Consider the following 18,709-nt stretch of genomic DNA (forward strand, 5'->3'; position numbering starts at 1 on the left):
TATTTCTCATTTTGGAGGGAAGGTGGCTGAGACTCCTAATTTACTGATACTGTCATTTTTCCTCATTATTATTATTTTCTTATTTTCCTGATTTTCTTCTGGAGGTAAGTAGGTCAGACCTATAGCTTTAGCTCTCTTATTTTATGTCCTGAAGTAAAAGTACAGGGAATTTTTGATAAGGATTCTCTATATTGTAATTCACATTAAATGCATATATATTGTTAGTATTTATGTGGCAGTGTAAATGTAAACTTAACAGAAAGAAAAAAGTATGTAAAAACATATACCTGAAGAGTGGAATAGGTGAAAGTTTTATATCATTTGCTTTGTATCGTTAAATAGAGGGTTTTTTAGTTTGGTTTGAAAGTTTTATATCATTTGCTTTGTATCATTAAATAGAGGGGGTTTTAGTTTGGTTTGTTTTGTTGTTGGCTTGTGTTTTTTTTAATAGAGGGCGTTTTGGACTGGTAATTCTTGGGATTCCATTTATTATTTAAAGTTCAGTTGTGGACTGTAACGTTACGTGTTTTAGAACAAGAAGAAGCCTACACTGGAGATTAATTTAGAAATCTAGATTTCTTCAGTGCTAAGAACTACAACTGTCATCATGCAGGTATGAATGAGCTCTAGGATGCAGGCAGTATGAAAGACAGTACCAGTATCTGTTATTAAATGGGCTCATAAGTTCATATGGCAGTTGTTATTACAATAATTTACAAGACCAAAATTTAAATTACTTTGGATATTTTTCAACAATTTCTTAAATTGGCACCAGCTGCTTTCAGAAGGTCACTGTTTGTGGAAATTTCATAATTCCTATGTGAAGGATAAGTGCGTATGTCAGTATATTTGTGTAGTAAAAAGTAATAGATTTCTGTTATTAAAAAGGCTATGAGTTACTTGTAAACACTTTGCTTCACTCACAGCTCCAAATTACAGGGTGATCTAGTTTAAAGACTACCGAATATGTAGTTATTTACAGTACAGCATGCCAACATTATTCAATTTAGACACACTCCTTGAAAACTTTTGAAAGAAACCTGTGGTGAGTTATATTAAATTTGATAAAATTCAAGCAAATACCTACATGTTGAAGCAAACACTAAAGCAAGCATTATTCAATAGTAAATGAACCGTGATACTGAAAATATTGTAATTTTTTTAATTTTTGAGAGGTTATTTAAATTCAGTTACCAAAAACATCGAACAGTTTAAAACACACTTAGTATATTCTGTAAGCACCTTCCCTTGTTCTTGACTTGAGGCCCCTCAGAATTTTGGTTTATCTGTAGGACCTCTGAAGATAGTATAAATAATTTTCTTGAATAGAAGTCACAGTAAAATTAAGCAATGTCAAACAGTTTACTTTGAAAGTTTTTTCTTTATGCCCATTTAGGATCAGCCTATATTTCCTGCAGTTAAGGAAAGATGATCCCTCATGTTGGAACTTCTATTTCTCTCTTTTGTCCAATTTCCTTATGATGTTTAGGCACCAGACTCTGATGGTAAAATGTGCCTTATTTCTGTATTTCAAAACAGCAGGGTTTTGGTGGGGGTTTTTTTGGTTGTTTGTTTTGTTTTGTTTTTTTTACTAAATGCAAAGGAACCTTTTAGGGTTTTTCTTCTCAGTATAAACCCATGAGATTTATGTTTTCTTTTAAGCATGTAAAATGATCTGTATTTGTGCTGCTGTTGACCTAAAGCAAGGTGTTTTGTGTAATTGTGTAATATGCCAAGAGTTACAGAATTCCATCATTTGATTTGTGCAAATGTTCTTTTAATTAAAACCCCTATCTGTAGAAAATGTTGGAAGATGTCACACTTACTTGACATGTGTAAGAATTTTATAGTTAAGCTAGTCCTATCAGAGAAAACAAACAAGTGCTTTTAAGCCTAAGAGAACACTACGAATGCCAGACAGAATGAGCAATGCCACATAAAACCACTGCAGTATTTTAAAATCAGCATGTAGACTGTGAAGTAGGATGCCATGCAACATTTCCTTGCCCCTGAACTTTTAAGAAAGTTAGCCTGGTTTCTGGCAGTTTGCCTGGCTGCCTGCCTGAGGCTTGGAGTTCCTGCACTGCGTAATACCTGCACAGAGTAAAAACTTCCCAGGTTTCTGAGTGTATGAGGTTTCCAGGTTCCTGGGCTTCTTGGCTGTCAAGACTGCAAAGATTTATGGCTGGATATTAAGAAACTACTTTTGTTTCTTCCAAAAGAGGCAGTGGGAGGATTGTTCTTTCTTTATAATGGCTTCCCTCCCTTACGTGTTTTCTACTTGAGTTGGTCTCCCAGGGAATATTTTGAATATTTATCTTGCTTTTCAATTAAAAAAACCCTCATTTATTCATAGGTAGGGATAGTTCTTGCACAAGTTAAATCGTGTACAAGAACAGCAGAGTGATGAATTTGTGGTGCTGCACATCAGATCAGATAAAAGCATTCTGTGGAGACTGCAGAATCTGAGCAGTACTCATGTGTTATGTGGTAAAAGATCAGTGACAATAACAGGCTCTAAATCTCAAAAGTATAAATCTCAAAATTTTCTTGACAAAAATGGCAAGAGGCATGTCTTTGTCAAACAGTTTTCTTACATAGGAATCATAGATATCTTCTGTATTTTTACTGATACAGAAGCTTAACACAAGGCAAAATCAAGCCTTTACAAACTTCAAACTTTATCACTTTTATGATGTACACATCTGTCTATTCATATAGAAGCACATTTTCTTCTGAACTTTTTTCTAGAGGTGATTTTTTCTGCTTCTAGCATGACAGAAGCATGTATCACCTACTTCCTTCAGATCTTAAAAAAGAAAGCATAATTATTAGGAAATAAAAGTCCGCTATTCTTGCAGCTAAAAGGATTCCTGGTTTTAAATAAAGAAATTAGTGCCCTCTATATTTATTACTGAAGTTCTTAATGTGTTAAAGTTTTTTTTGTCTTTTATAGGATTTTTTTTCCTGTTGACAGAAACATTCTGGTCTGCATATGAAATATTCACTCTCTCAATTTTTTTAAGGGTCTTTTTATTCTATAGGTCACTTGCTTCGCTTGTCTGTGACATAGGTTACTAAAATATATATTTTAAAGCTTTCCTGTATTAAAAAATTAAATTAATTCTTATAACGGTGATTTGACTCTGGTTTGAACTCTGAGTTTCAACTGTTGTCACTTGTTTAAGGTTGTACAGTCCCTGGTGGAATTCTTTTATAAAAATAAGTTTTATTTAGGTAATACCATTTTCTAAATTGGATGCATGTCTTCTTCCAAAACAAAAGCGAAGTCATTCATACAGGAGTTTGAAATAACAAATGAAGACATGTTAGTGATACTCCTTTGAACTGGGTGTTTGCTGATAGGAGAAAAAAACAATGCAACAAACTGGGCAAGATGCTGAAGTCTGCTATGGCAGAGAAACAAATGCTTCAGAGAAACAAAGAACATGAAGGAAAGGTTAACACTGGAAGAGATGACTAAAAGCTTTGAACTGTGACGCAGATGAAAGTGTATGGAAAAATACCTGACTCTGCCATCTGTTTCTGTTCTTACCACAATAACTTTACAAATCTTGAATTTTGGCAGGTCATCTAGACCTTATTGATGCATACAGAGGAGATTACTTCTAGCCCTGAGATAAAACTACTCTTGTTTTTGAAAAATACAAAGCATGTAGTGGGAAGGGACCCCAAAAGTCTTCTAGTACATCTTCACTTTAAAAGGATTTCAACACTAAATAAAGTATTCCTGATATTTATCTCACCAACAGATCTGGTTTATGAGTACAACAAACGCAACTAATCCTTGTGCTCATGTGAAGATAATGAAGCTACATGATCTCTTGTGAATGCCCCTTATGTCATGGTATGAGTCACAGTGGGTCTGTAACAAGCTTAGAGCACATCTGAGCTGAAAGTTCATACTCTTTTAAAAAGTTTCCAAGAGCATATACTTTACAGCTTCCTCAGCAGTCTGTCAGTTTCTCTTAGTGGATGAAAATGTTCCATAATTCCCAGCTGCCTTGTTCTCCTACCTTGAAAATAGTTTTGGTTCAGTGTTAAGTCACAGAGAATTCTTCACCTAGAGATATATTCTCTGCTGCTGCTCTGCTGATATGAAAGTGGGTGCTAATACTCTGGCTTTGCAAGGCCAGGGGAGAATGAAGGGACACCCATGTGAAAATGAAGTCCTTTTCAAAAGGACTTCTACTTTGCTGTTCTGTGATCATCTCATGTAGGTGCAAATAAGAAAGTTTTATCATTAGTAGGAAGAGACAGGCACTTCCATAGGCAACCTGCATGCTTAATTAGGTTGGTGATATGTACTATTGCTGCTAGAGGTCATTAAAATTACCTTTTAGCATTTTTGGTTGTATCTTCATGGGTAAATACAAGAATAGCTGAATTCCTCTTTCTGTACTCTGAACTGTTCTGGAACCAGTGTAAGCATGTTAACCTTGCAGAAAGAACAGGCTTACATGCAGATCAAAATTTCTTGGCTGCTGTGCTTTGTACCCAGAGTAACTTCAATAGCCTGCTGGAGAATGAACACGTTTGGTCTGCTTCTGCCTGCTTTGGAAGACATGTCCTTTGATTTCATCATTCTAACCAAGAAATCATCCTTTTCAAAAAATTGGTGATTAGTTATTTTCCTTTTAGTGTAGGTGCAATCCAGTCTGTCTTGCATTTAGTTCTTCATGTTTTCTGTCCACCAGTTTATTAAGACTATTTTGCAGTCTGCTTTTACTGGCAGCAAAAAAAAAAAGTACTGGTAGCTCTACCATTGACAGACAGATATTTATTAGTATATCTTTTGTTCCTTAAACCAGAGATTAAATTACAATTTTGAACTGAACTAGAAACAAAAGAGATGTTGTTCTCTTTTGTTGCTTTTCTAGGGCCCTTAAAATTAAGGATAAACACTTTAGATCGAGTGAGGTGGGACATAATTTGCTGCCTGTAAATATGTGCAAGTGAACAAGCTACTGACTTTTAGTTGTGCAGCCAGAGATAGAATTGCTGTCTTGTGCTTTTCATTTTAACTTTTTATGAAGAATTAATGTTGGGTAGGAATTAAATGTAGAGAGCAAAAGGGTGGGGAAGAAAGGAGGAAGTAACAGGCAGATAAGTGTTCTGTAGTGTATCTTCACAGTAAGAATAAAGCCTGATAGGTGACTAGACATCTCTGAGCTTCTGGTAGCTCTCTAATATGCTTATTATTAGAAAATAATTATGTCAGTTTTTAGAATTAACAGTGTTGTGAGCTGCATCAAGAGTGTTGTCAGCATATCAAGGGAGGTGATCCTTCTTCTCTCCTCTGCACTCCAATCCAGTCCTGGGGTCCCCAAAGCAGGGACATATGGAAATACTGGAGAGAGTTCTGTAAACATGAAGATCATTGTAGGACTGGAGCTTCTATCATATGAGGAAAGGCTGAGTGAATTGTTTAGCCTGGAGAAAGAAAGGCTATGGGTGACCTCAACACTGTACAAATACCTAAAGGCAGGGTGTAAAGAATATGGAGGCAGGGTACTCCCAGTGGTGCCCAGTGACAGGACAAGAGGCAGTGTGCACAAACCTAAACACAGGAGGCTCCTCCTGAACATGAGGAAAAAGTTTTAACAGCAGAAAAATGTTTCTACTGTGAGAGTGACCAAGCATTGCTGCAAGTTGCCCAGAAAGGTGTGGTGTCTCCCTCCTTGGAGATATTCAAAAGCCATCTGGGCAGCTGGCTCTAGCCATCTCTGCTGGAGTAGAGGGACTGGACAAGAAGACCTCCAGAGGTCCCCTTCCAACTTCAACCATTCTGTCATTAAAAATCAGACTGCTGTTTTGTAAAATTCTGTGCACTGAAACACTAGCGAAGCAAGCAAGTACAAGTAATGTTCAGAAATGCTACCATCTTGTGGTGCCTGAAATGACCAAGTATGCTGATGGCACTCTAAGAGTCAACTCTTTACAAACACAGTGTGTAATTACATGTAGTGCCTACATGCTAAAAAAACCTTTCAAATTTATTTTGTGGTTCCTTACTACTAATGTAATTTATTTCAGTAGATTACATTGTTTCAATTTTGAAATTGAATGCCTTTTAATTACTTTGCAACAAATTATTATAAAATATCATAAACAATCTATGACTTAATGGCAGAGAAGAGGTTTGTTTATGAAACCAAAGGCTGTTCTGAATGGTTCTACATCCTTCAAAAAGACCATGAAAGCAGAATAAATAGATTCTTTGCTGTGGAGAGCCTACAGTTGATGTGCTCCTTTTAAGGTTACATGATATTATGAACGTAGGAACTTGATAGCAGCTGATGTCTTCTATAATACTTGCTAAAGACTTTGTCCCCATTGATTTTATACTTCCGCTAGTATGTCTTGGTGTCATGACATCTAACCTTTCTAAGTATCACTCCCTCTGGCACTAAGTATTATGCCTTTACCTGTTTTATTATCAGTCTCAGTCCCTGGAGAGATTTTCTTTATTTCATTAGAGAAGATACATTAAAAATATATTTTACAAAAAATGTATGAAGTTTGGGGTTCTTCATTACAATGTCTAGAAAATTAAGCCAAAGGCTTAATATGATTTATAGTTAATATAAAATTACTGTGCTGGCAATTTTTTCACTTGATTTAGTGTGCAGAATAGTTTATTGAAAGCAGTATGCTATATTATGCAGTATTTATAGTTTAAGTACATTATTGTCATATCTGCACAGCTGTGTTATGTTAGAAGCTTTATCTGTAGCTTCATAAACTCAAAATCATGCCTACTTCCTAAAAATGACTGTCACCTATAGACCTTGAAGTATTTTTCTTGAGATTAATAAATGATGATGGGGCATTTATGTGAATAATGATTGTAGGTTTATATGAATAATGTTATTGTTGTTTTAAAATCAGGCTATGAATAAGTCATAGGGCTTCAAGTGCCTGTGAAATATTTATTTCGTACATTGAGTGAACACTTCTAGTTTTATTTTATGCTCATGGTCACTTCTATTGTGTAAATTTTTTTCCTGCATAACATCCTAAAAATATATAATTCAAGTAAAGTGCAATATTCCATTTCAGCCTATATCAGCGAAAATCTGATGCAGTTGCTTAATAAAATAGATCATACAATTTTACTATAGAATGTCTTCAGTTAAACAGAATAATCTGATTCACAAGTGCAATGAAATCAAAATCTAAATGCAGCTGTTATTTCTTATTCATTCCTCTATCAAAGCCACATGCAAGCTTGCAAGTTTCTGCTTCTTTTCTTTAATTTTCGTGAGTGCAACTGATCGCAAAATCTGTAGTTTTGGGGGCACTTGGTGATGCGCTGGAGAGCTGGCTGATTTTATGGTACCGGCTCTCCTCTGATTTCCAACTGGCAAACTCTGTTTACAATGTTAAAGACAAAAATGTTAAATGCCTTCCTGTGTTATTTTTCTATGTAGGCCATTACTGTACGGCACTTACTCAAATACCAATTCATGAACAAGTTGTCTGCACACAATAGTCAGTGTCTGAGAGCAGAAGTGGTATATAAAGTAATTCAGTTTAAAATGGGGCTCACATTAAGGGAAAAGTATAAAACAGACTGTTCTAGAACACTATAATTACTTGTATAATGTTTTCAATGTTCTCAACATTTTCTTTCAGTTCTCATGCTGAAACAGGCTACTTTTTAGTTTTTACTTGTTTTTCTCTCTTGATCTGTAACATGCCTGCTTTCCTTTTCACGCTGCTACTCCATTTCCACAACTCCCAGGATCATTTAGTCTTTGGCTTCTTAGCTGGGACTGCTGATAAGTTTGCCAGTTAATTCTCTCTTTTGGCAGCGCTTATGATAGGAACCACACTTAGACCGCCAAGTCATTTCACACAGACACTGAATGGCTGCCAGATGGCAATAATATTAAATCATAACTAAGTGGGATTGCTTCAATTTGAATAACTAGCATGAATATCTCTTGGTAATTATTTAAAAAGTTGAAATGATAAGATTAAAAGATTAATAAAGACAGATATTAAATATTTTAAATGTGCATTATGAATACAAATTTCTGAGATTTTTTGTTTAGATGACCCCCTGATGTAATTCTAATAAAGTCAGATTTTTCTACGTGGAAATAGGAGTTTTGGAGAACACAAAACAACACAACAACAAAACCTAAACAGGAACAAACAAGAAAAAACACCAAACAAAAAAACACCACTCCCACCACCAGCCCCAAAAAACAAAACAAAACAACAACCCAACCAAGCAAAAAAACCCAAACAAAACCCACTGATATTCCAAACCAAGTAATTTTCTGTCTGCTTTTAGAAGCCTCTTCCTAATGTCTTTCTGCAACGGAAAAATGAAGTTAGGGAAAGTCAAGTGAAAAAACTAGTATATCAGAGCCTCAGAAAACCCTGGTTCTTCACATCTTTGTCCCTAGGCTTCAGCTTTTCTTCTAGAGTCAATTCAGAGAGGTTGAGAAGAGCAACTCTGTGTAGTTTTCACAAAATCGTTCAACAATGGTTGCAAGTCATATTAGAAAGACGCTACATATGGGCTGCTGAAAAGTTTTCAAGACTGATTTTATCTGAAGTACAACTTTGTGTGAAAATTTTGTATTTTTGTTTGTTATTGTTGATTAGGATGTTATTCTTGATTAGGATGAACTCTTTCTCAAGACATAACTTTTTTCAGAAGTTACTTCATTTTCTGGCCACTCAGAAAATTATGAGTTGAACATTCATCCTATTACCCTCCCTTAAGCTATTTTTTAAAGAAACAACATGGACTTTATAATTTTGATTTTTTAATAAAATTAGTTAATCTTTTTTGATAAGAATTTACAGGTGTAAGTGTTCATTAATTAGTACTGCTAGTATCTCTGGTATTAAGCTCCCTTCAAATAGCTAAAAAAAGCTTTAGTCAGAGAATGTATAAATGCAAACAGATTCAATGTGGTCCACATACATACACCCTAGAGCTCCATATTGATTTTCTTCATCTAATGGAACCATAAAGACAAGTCTGTTCCAAAGGTTTTTCCAAGAAGAGGGCACTGCTGTCCTGTGCCTAACCTATGCTCACTGAATCTGAAGACGTATTTACTTAGTATAGTAGCCTATTAGTGAAAAACTAGCTTTCCTCAATTCTTTAAACTCTCTTAAAATTTACATTTATCTCTAAATGTATACATTCTTTTCCTCCTCTTCATCTCCCTTCTCACTCACTGTTTCATTTCCATGCTGTTCTCAATCAAATTTTTGCCTTTCAGACAATTTGTCAATATTTAGGGAGAGGCAAAATTGCTGAATGCCTCCCAGCATCTCCTAACAGCAGAAAACTAACTGCTGCAAAATTTCAGAAGATGTAATGTAGTGCCCTTACCTGCTCTTTGCAGTGCATGCTCTCCTGTGCTGTTGCAGAAGGTCATCCTGTGGGGAGCAATCAAGGGGTATAATGCTTGCATTTTTAAGATTAATGTTTAAAAAGGATTGTATCCCAGTTCTGCTTTTATACTCCAAACCACATGAGTACATTTTTGTTCTCAAATTATGAGATCTTCACTGTAGAGTATCTTAATATCTGTTGCAAAGAACTAGATATTTCTTTGATGCTTTGTCAGTAACAGTGAATGATAATCACTTCAAGAACAGTCATATTAGGAAAAGGTTTTAAACTGATCATGTCATCCTTTTATAAAAGGACACTGTTAAGTTTAATATTACCCATGTATGTCTACTTAGTCTTCTATTGGCTAGCTAAAGATGAAGAGCTTTGAAACAAAATCCAACTTCACCAAGTTGTTAAACACATCTAGGATTTTTAGGTATGAATCGATCCTTAAAGCAAAATATAAGTTTAATTCATCAAATATTTGTTATCTTCATAATAATAAAAACAACAGTAATTCAGACTAGTAATACCTTTTACGTTTCAGTTCTTGAAACTATTTGTAAATTACTTCCTGCATTCCATGACTGTAGAGACCAATCTTCAGGTCAGACAGAAGATAAATACAAGTAGGAGGCATGACTGTCTTACCATAATTCTCACAAAGCATGTTTGGGCATAACTTGGAAGGAGATCCACAACATGCTTATAAAGTCTTTCTCCATTAAAAGGCTGGGCAGGTTTAAGCACAATAGCTGCCATCCTTGTTCTTCCCTCATAGTCTAAAAAGAATTGAAAAATAATATGACCAGAGTTTTTGTGAGTCCTGTGTGACATTTGGAGGGATTTAGTATTGGTCAGAGCAAATATTTTGATAGAGTGAAATATCAGACCTATCCCCACAGACATCACTGAATATAAGATACACCATACTTCATATTAGAAGACTTAAAGTCTTTCAGTGTTTATGTTCAATTAAAAAAAAGTCATGAACCTCTTTTTATTAGGAATTCTGAATGGCTAATAGCTGGCTGTTATGTTTTCTTCTTACCTTTCTCAATCTTACAGGCATCTATCAAACATAGTGGCCTAATGAAATCAGAGTGATCATTAGTTCAATAAAAAGCTGAAAGCACTTCCACAAACATTAATGCGAAAGATGGACATAGACATGTATGAGACTGTACTTGCTCTATAGAAAGTCTAAGGGCTGTTGTCTACTGTATAAGCAGTGCTGAGTGTTTTCTGCCCTATTCCGTGTACAGATTAGGGACAAAAAGGGAAGTGCTTTTTAGTAAATTACAAGCAGCAAATTATATTTGATGGGAAAACAAACAAAATACTTTTTAAAAGATGTAGCAAACATGGTTTCTGCTTTTTCTTTGTTCTCCTTTCACAAACACATTACGGAGGAGTTTCTTCTCTGAGGCTCCATTGTTTCCAGCATATCCAGAAAACGGGGCATCCTGAGTAACTTGCACAACTAGAATACCAGGTTTACCTACAAGCCAGGAAAAAGCAAACCCCTGTTTTGGAAAACCACATATGTTCCACTCATCTTACAGCTACAATTCTGTAACTATTTCCTGAACAGCAGAAGTAGGTGTGTGGAAGATTATTCTGGTTTTGACAGGCATAGAGTTAATTTTCTTCCTTATAGCTGTGTTTTTGCTTTAGACTGAGAATTATGCTGATAACACACTGATATTTTAGTTGTTGCTTAGTAGTACTTACCCTGATCATTTCAGTCTCTCATGCTCTGTCACTGAGGAGGGGCACAAGAAGCTGGGAGAGAGCAGAGGCAGGACACCTGACCCAAACTGGCCAAAGAGGTATTCCATACCACAGCACGTCATGCCCAGTATATAAACTGGGGGGAGTCACCTGGAAGGGACTAATCGCTTCTCAAGGATGGAAAGCATATTGATCAGTGGAGTGGTGAGCAATTGTATTGTGCAGCACATGCATTTATTGGGTTTGTGGACTTTTTTTTCCTTTTCCCCTTTTAGTTTTACATTTCACTCCTTGTTATTCTCCTTATCATTATTATTATTAGTTGTATTAGTAGTAGTATATTGTAGTTTATTTATTAAACTGTTCTCATCTGAACCTACGGGTTTTGATTCTCTTCCCCATCACGCCCAAGGAGGGGGGAAGAGAGGGTGAGCAAGTGGCTGCCTGCTACTGAGTTACTGGCTGGAATTAAGCCATGACAAAGAGGGAACATAATTCTGCTTCCTTCTATTCTGAAAAGCTACACCTTAGGGAAGAGCTTTTTGGAGTATGGTGTACATTACTTACCCTGAAAACTCATTTGCCCAGTGGAAATTCTGTCATTTGAAAAGGGTGCTGGTAGTCAAACAATACACGTGGGGGCAAAACATAATGCCTAATGTCTCATGAAACAGGGCATTTTATCAGTTTCACTGAGAAACCAAGAAAGAAGCAAGCTCTTTTCAAGGTAAAAAAAAAAATAAAAATTGTTTTATTTAGATATTTACAGCGAACAGTATATTATCAGAAATAATTAATAATTGGTACTTTGGTTTCCAATACTACTACCAGAATATATTTTAGTATAGAATCATAGAATAGTTAGGGTTGGAAAAGACCTTAAGATCATCTAGTTCCAACCCCCCCTGCCATGAACAGGTACACCACACACTAAACTATGTCACCCAAGGCTCTGTTCAAGCTGGCCTTGAACACTGCCAGGGTTGGAGCATTCACAGCTTCCTTGAGCAACCTGTTCCAGTGCCTCACCACCCTCACTGTGAAGTTCTTATAGTATGAGAAATAACTAATCATAATTGCTGCTTTGGTGACCAGTAGTACTATGTGTCATTAAGATCTGACATTAGCATGACAAGTACTATCATTTAGGTTGTGCTGTACGGGAGTCTTTTTTGCCTTCTGGCACTTTATCTCTATGATAGTTAAATCTACGTACTAAAACTGGTGATGTTAAAGACCTTTTTCCCAGAACTGTTAACGGTGACAGTCATGCATGCATGCTTCTGTAGAGAGACACTCAGACATTTAATGGGGCTTTAGTAAAATGCAATGCTCTGTCTTTTGCGGGAGTCGGTTTTCAGGATTTCTCTAAGATATTCTCTGCTGTGAGGCCATCCTATTTTCAGCCTGGGAGCCTCAGTTCTGAGTAGGAGCATTCCATTCTGAGTAGGAGTTTGGAGATTCTATGCAACTCTAGGTAATAAGTAGTTAAATCTGGTTTAGTCACTAAATGTAAAAATAAGAAAAATAGTATCGAGATATTTAAATGGTACTGTTCTTCATCAGAACTTTAAATATGGATATTAGGAAGCATTAGTAAACATCTGGTTTCAGAACACAATATATATAGGAATCACTATAAGAAACAGGATTTGTTCAGGAATATGAACAAGTTTTTTCAGGTGAAAATAAAAACATTCTGAGCCCAGAATATTGATTATGCTTTTGGCTATATTATAAATATTTGGATATGTTATTGGGTATATCAGCAATAGATCCCTAGCTGTATCTATTGATAATACATTTTTATTTTGCCATGTCTAAGTGTATGTCAAGAATCTGTTGCTCTCAGATCAGAGTTACCCGTGCCTCAAAATATCGCCATCTAAACTGAGGTATCTCTCAGTTAATAGGTAATATTTTTCCTTACCTATAGGTGCTTTCTTATGGCTTCCATTTTCATTCTTCATAAGTTCTTGTTTCCAGACATCATATTTCAATAACTCAAAAGAAGATAGGAACTAAATAAAGTGCATATGCATACTTGAAAACCTCACTGTCTTTCTAGTGTTTTGATAAAAATTGCTTTCCATTAATGGATAGTATCCTATTGACTTTGGAAGATTTGGAACAGCCTAAAATATACTGAGTTTTCTGAGAACCAATTGTTAGAAAGTGTTCATATCATGGTAAGCAACACTAAGTATACATATACAGATGAAGTGTTCATCTCCTTTAGCAATAAAAAGAAATCCATTGGTTTGGAGTCCGGTCAGGTTGAAATCATTTATATAAAGTGAAGCAGTGCTTTCAATCAGTTTGTCAATTTTGCTTCAAAACTACCATCCATTTCTAAGTAGAGGCTTAATATTACTAGAATACAACTCAAGAAGATTGTCTGAGAAAAAATCCAAATTAAATTTACAGACATCTCAAAAATTACTCCAGCCAGATCCAGATGGAAACTTATAGCTCAGTTGTTTGATTTAGGCTTTCCTGCCTTCATTCCCTATCCACATAATTAAGATTGCTAAAAGATCAAAAGCATTGCAGAGTTGTTATTATGACCATGGGAAGACATCTTAGATTAATAACAGAAATCATTTGGAAGTCATTAATCTGGTTTTGATGTTAACTGGTCTTTAGTATCATTTGAACAGTATTTTATTGTAGTATAATGTTCATGATTCACAAAGAGTCTGTACAAACAGGAGAAGCATTTGAGACTGTCAAGGCATTTTTATGCATGGAAGATGTATATCTCCGCTAAGAGTTTCAGCAGTAGTCATATATACAAATTTTATAGCTCCAATATCTGGAGATGTATTTTTTCTCCTTTATTGCTGAGAATTTTGATTTTTTTTCTTTTGTTAGTTTGGTTTGCTTATCTTATTTCAGAGAAGGAAGTGTGATGCTGGTTTTAGTAAGTGAAGATGCAGTCGAAGAGTAAATTTGCCTAAGTTTGCTCTGGAACAGATATCTCCTGATTTATACCAATAGTCAAACCAAATCTAATTTCTGCCTCATCACTTAATATCTGTGGGTTTTCAGGTTGCTAAGTAAACTTTAACAAAAAAAGAAAAAAAAAATAGAGTCAGATACACAAAGCAGTAGTTTCAGTTTCTGTGGACTTGCTCTGTATCTTTATTGTGGTGGTAAATTTTACACATCTGCATGTTGCCTAAGGAACCTGAAAAAGTAGCAGAATGACTTAAAGCTCCTCACTACATCTTACATGATTAGGTGTGATTTTTAATCTTCAATCTAAATACAGAAAAGGTGGTAATTAAATCTGCAGTGAAAATGTAGTTAACCTGTAACTATTACATGTCAGTTATGTCATTATGGTGGCAAACTTACATAAATGTTTTCTGCATTGAGCCAGTACCCTATATGTAGGACTATAGTCAACCCTTTGCCAATGGAAAAACACCCACTTTTTTTTGGAAATGTAGCTGGGATTGAGTGATTAAATTACTGCCATGGCTGAATGACAGCAGAAAGTAAAATCATTTCAGTGCCACAGCGATGGCTCCTTCAAAACAAATAAATGCATTTTGTTTCCATTTCATTGTTATTTTAAATTTTAAAAATTGTAAAAATATATTTTATTCTTAAATAATATTAAGGTGATATTGAAATGGAACATTGCCTAAGAATTCACTACAATCTTTTAGCAGAATCAGGGTTTCAAATTTTTCACGTTTAAAATATTCACATAAAAATTGTTTTGTGAACTCTGGATTAACAGTCAATTTCATTTGATCCAGAACTGCATTTTATGACAGATGACTTATTTCCCACAATAGGATCATCTGTAATGCAGATAAACTCCTGAAAAACAGGAGTGGAGACCTTCCTGCTTCTGTTTAATGAGCTGTTTTCTTTCGCAGTTTTAATGCTAAAGCTGAAGAAATAGCATGTGTGTGATGTAACCCAATTATGAATCAGTTGACAGGCTCACTGGGAAAGTTATTTCATGCCTAGCATTGTCCATTCTTCAGCAATTGGTCTTCAGGATGAAATAATGGATTTCTTATTTGTTTGTTTGTTTCAAAATTACTGGTGAGACTTGGAGTAAACCTCAGGAGCTTCAGAAAACTAAGCATAGGAGAAACTGTTATACTTACCTTGTTTCATTATACTGTTATACTTACCTTGCAGGACTTCCCTACATTATCTAGAATTTTAAAATACCTTTGCTTTGGAAGTTGTATAGTTCTCTTTAAAAGCATCCTCAACATACACTCTGTTTTGTTTGTTACCTTCTATGGGGTACCATGTTTAAAACTTACTTGCAATATGCACATGGATACTGGGTAAACTTCCTGTAGACATACTTAGTCAGATAGTAGTGTCTATAGAGTCTCTGTCTACAGCAAGTAATCCAGAAGTGCCTCCTAGTTCCCAAATCCATATTCTTTCTCAATTTCAGTGTGAGACAGGCATGCTCTGTGAAAGGAGATAAGGACAGGCATTATGATCTAGGTCACTAGAGCTTACTCCCAACAGTTCCCTCATCTAGGAAGCCCTAGTCCTGGGCAACACCCAAGGCTGCTGTGCTCTGGCATACACAAGGAGTCTTGGTGAAACGTAGCTGGCTGGTTTATTAGCCTGCACAGGTTTCTTTCACTGTGGAAGAACTTATGTGGTACACTAAAGGTTCTGTGTATTATATTTTGGTAAGATACCTGGTCTTGACAGGACTCTGAATTTACCTTGATCTAATTCTGCTGGCATCCTCAGCTTCCTCAACTCAGTGAGGCACCTTTCTGTTTTTCCCTCTTACTGGTTGCCAGTTAAATATCAATACCTCCTCTGTTAAATTATTGTTATTGAGCCAAGTAAAGAAAGTTCTTCCTGCCTTTTCCTGCAGGAGAAATCTTTACACAACTAGTTTGGCCTAGCTAATTATTCCTTTGTTGGGTTTTTTTGTTTTTGTTTTTGGTTGGTTTTTTTTATCCATGGACTACTGATACAATGTTTGTAGAGACTTGAGTTCTGGCCAACAGCTTTCCTGGCTTGTTCCCTCTAACACCTTTTTGTCTTTGACCCCTCTTCTACATCCGGACCACACAATAATAAGTTTCTGTTCAAAGCAGCTGGTGGATTCTCTCAGATGTTCCCCTGTTGCTAGTTCTTGTGCCAACCTCTGACCAATGCAGTTGAAGATCATTAGAACCATTTGCTTGTACATGATGATTTCTGTGGTAGGTACAAATAGCTCTTGTCACCTCCCTTTCTTGGTAACTTCCTAACTTCCAAGTACAAAATAAAGAAAATTAACTCACTCTTTTCCACCATCATTGAGAAACAAGCATTGCAATATAATAAATATTTTCAGATGTGCTTTTCTGATGCTACTTTGTTTAGTTATATCTAACTTTTGTCCTAAATCTGATGATGATTTAGCTTCTGTGTTCTTTAGGACACTGGATCATGCTCTTGTTTATCATTAAGTCAGACAAAGGTTGTACTGCTTACACCTTTTCCTTACTGCATCACTTACTGAGTGACACTTGCCTGTCACTCAGATAAAAAGCTAACAAGCTTGGCTTTACAGCGGAATTTGTGTTAGTGTCTGGGAATAACTGTCCCAACCTGCCATTCTTATTTCTGTGTAACCACTACATTTGCTAATATAAACTTGATTGCTATTGTTGAACTACAAGAACACAAGACCCAAATTTTGTATACATTTAGGAAAAAAGTATCAAACATTAAAAATACTCTACCATTGAGAAATGGGTAAATCTATATGATTTAGATTTTCTGTATTTTAAAGGTGCATTTGCAAACACAAACTTACACTTGGTTGCAGTGATAGCAACAGAATTCTCCAGTGCACAAAACCACTGTGACATTGTGTTTCCTAGAGGCATTCCAAAGCTGGCTTGCAGAAAATTTCTTCTTCAAAACACAGTTTCTTCCTAGGTGATGAAAACAGATGAGAAAATTCAAAATAACCTTTGAAATCTGTATTAACTTCTGTTGAAAAAGAGTTGTCATACTCTTAATTCAACTAATGATTAAATTCAGCTATTTAAATGAATTGTAAGTTATTTCTAGCAAGATCTGACTTAAATGTGAATAGCACAGTAGAACCTGGCTTCTTTTTTTGGTAGTAACTAAAAACTTACAGTATCAGAAGCAGTAGAAGAGAACCTTTTAGTTGTCTACAGTTGCTAGGAGTAAGTCAAAGCCCAACTGTTTTGCTTCTGTCAAGATAGTGACTTGTGTAACTCTGAGAAAAAACATCTTGGGATGGGGTAGAAGGTAGGTCACAGCTTCACTGTGTGAGAAGTGGTAAAAGGGAAACTGGCTCAAAGTTTCTGTTGTTTCTGTTCCACTCCCCTTTTCCTGTTTCTTGTCAACTCACAATCCACAATTTTGTATTTCTGTGGCCCTGAAGTTCCTTCAGAGTTTCCCATTCCAAAAACCATGTCATCCTAAACCTCCCATATCTGCCACCCTGTCCCCTTTTCATTTTTTTCTAAGTTTGTCAAACAAGTTCTGAATCCTTTCTAGCCCACTTGCTTCCAGCTTACCTATTCACCCCTGCATTTGTACCTTCTGACACTAAAAATCAAGCCTGATTTCTCAGATGCCAATGCACTTTCAGTCATGTGGTGTAGGATACAAATGTGATTTCGGGTTAAATCTGCAGAATATATGCAGTGGTATCATCAATACACGGACCTCAAGTCATTTTATGTCAGATATATGCAATAACTGGTGTCTGCTCTAAGATTCAAAACTATGCATGTATCTTAGATGTAGTTTGCAGACTGGAGAAGGTGATAAAATGAGAAAATGACAAAAATCTATTTGTAGCCATAATACTTGAGTTACTCACCAAAAAAAGTTATTCACAAAATAATACTATGCTTTTAACTAAATTACTCCCCATCTTGTCTTAAAAAGTCAAGTTCTGCCCTTTTTGTGTGGCTATCTTGTTGCTAAATTTATACCACCTTAATTTTCAGAGAGCCACAGTTGTACTTTATAAGCATACATCCTCACTTCTACTTCCTGACATGAAGAGATACACAGCTGTGTTTCTTGTATTAGTGACAACTTTAAGGTGGGATGGAACAGGGTGATCTGGCACCTTGTCTAGTTTGTGTGGTATAGAGTGAGTATGCTAGAAAGGAGAAATGGTTTTCAGCAGCCAGACAGCAACATTATTTTCCAAGAGATGAAAAATAAATTCTTTCTCTATTGACACCTAACAATCCAAGTTAAAAAAAGTTATAGTAATTATTAAAATAATTACAACAGCAAACCTGATTACCTGCATTTGAATTATGTACCCTATCACTGTGTACAGTGAACCTACCACAGCCTGCAGCAAGACTAACCCACCTACTGGGCAATGAAAAAATAATCATGATGTTTATTTTCCCTATACTTCTCATGTGACTATATTTGTAATACATAAGCTCCCTGATCTTATTTGGTGATACTAATATACAGGATTTAATTCAATCAGTGTTTTATTTGTTTTAGAGCTTGGTACACATACCAACTAATGAGCCCTCATGGCTTCGTATGGAATTACGGAAATATTGCCAGCCTGTATTA

At 35.7% G+C, this 18,709-nt stretch overlaps 1 protein-coding gene across 1 annotated transcript; it reads right to left on the minus strand.

Annotated features, from left to right (window-relative positions):
- Nucleotides 1-7,223: 7,223 nt before the first annotated feature.
- On the minus strand, nt 7,224-18,353 carry LOC104406255 (bile acyl-CoA synthetase-like; the record flags this gene model as incomplete). The annotated part of the gene is given in 6 exon segments (XM_010015190.1): nt 7,224-7,394; nt 10,043-10,173; nt 10,767-10,892; nt 13,056-13,146; nt 16,937-17,055; nt 18,149-18,353. Coding segments are annotated over 6 exon segments (843 nt in total), but the record flags the coding sequence as incomplete, so codon positions are not given.
- Nucleotides 18,354-18,709: the final 356 nt, after the last annotated feature.

The sequence above is a fragment of the Nestor notabilis genome, unplaced genomic scaffold, assembly GCF_000696875.1.
Source record: "Nestor notabilis isolate BGI_N333 unplaced genomic scaffold, ASM69687v1 scaffold8520, whole genome shotgun sequence".
NCBI classification, from domain to species: Eukaryota; Metazoa; Chordata; class Aves; order Psittaciformes; family Psittacidae; genus Nestor; species Nestor notabilis.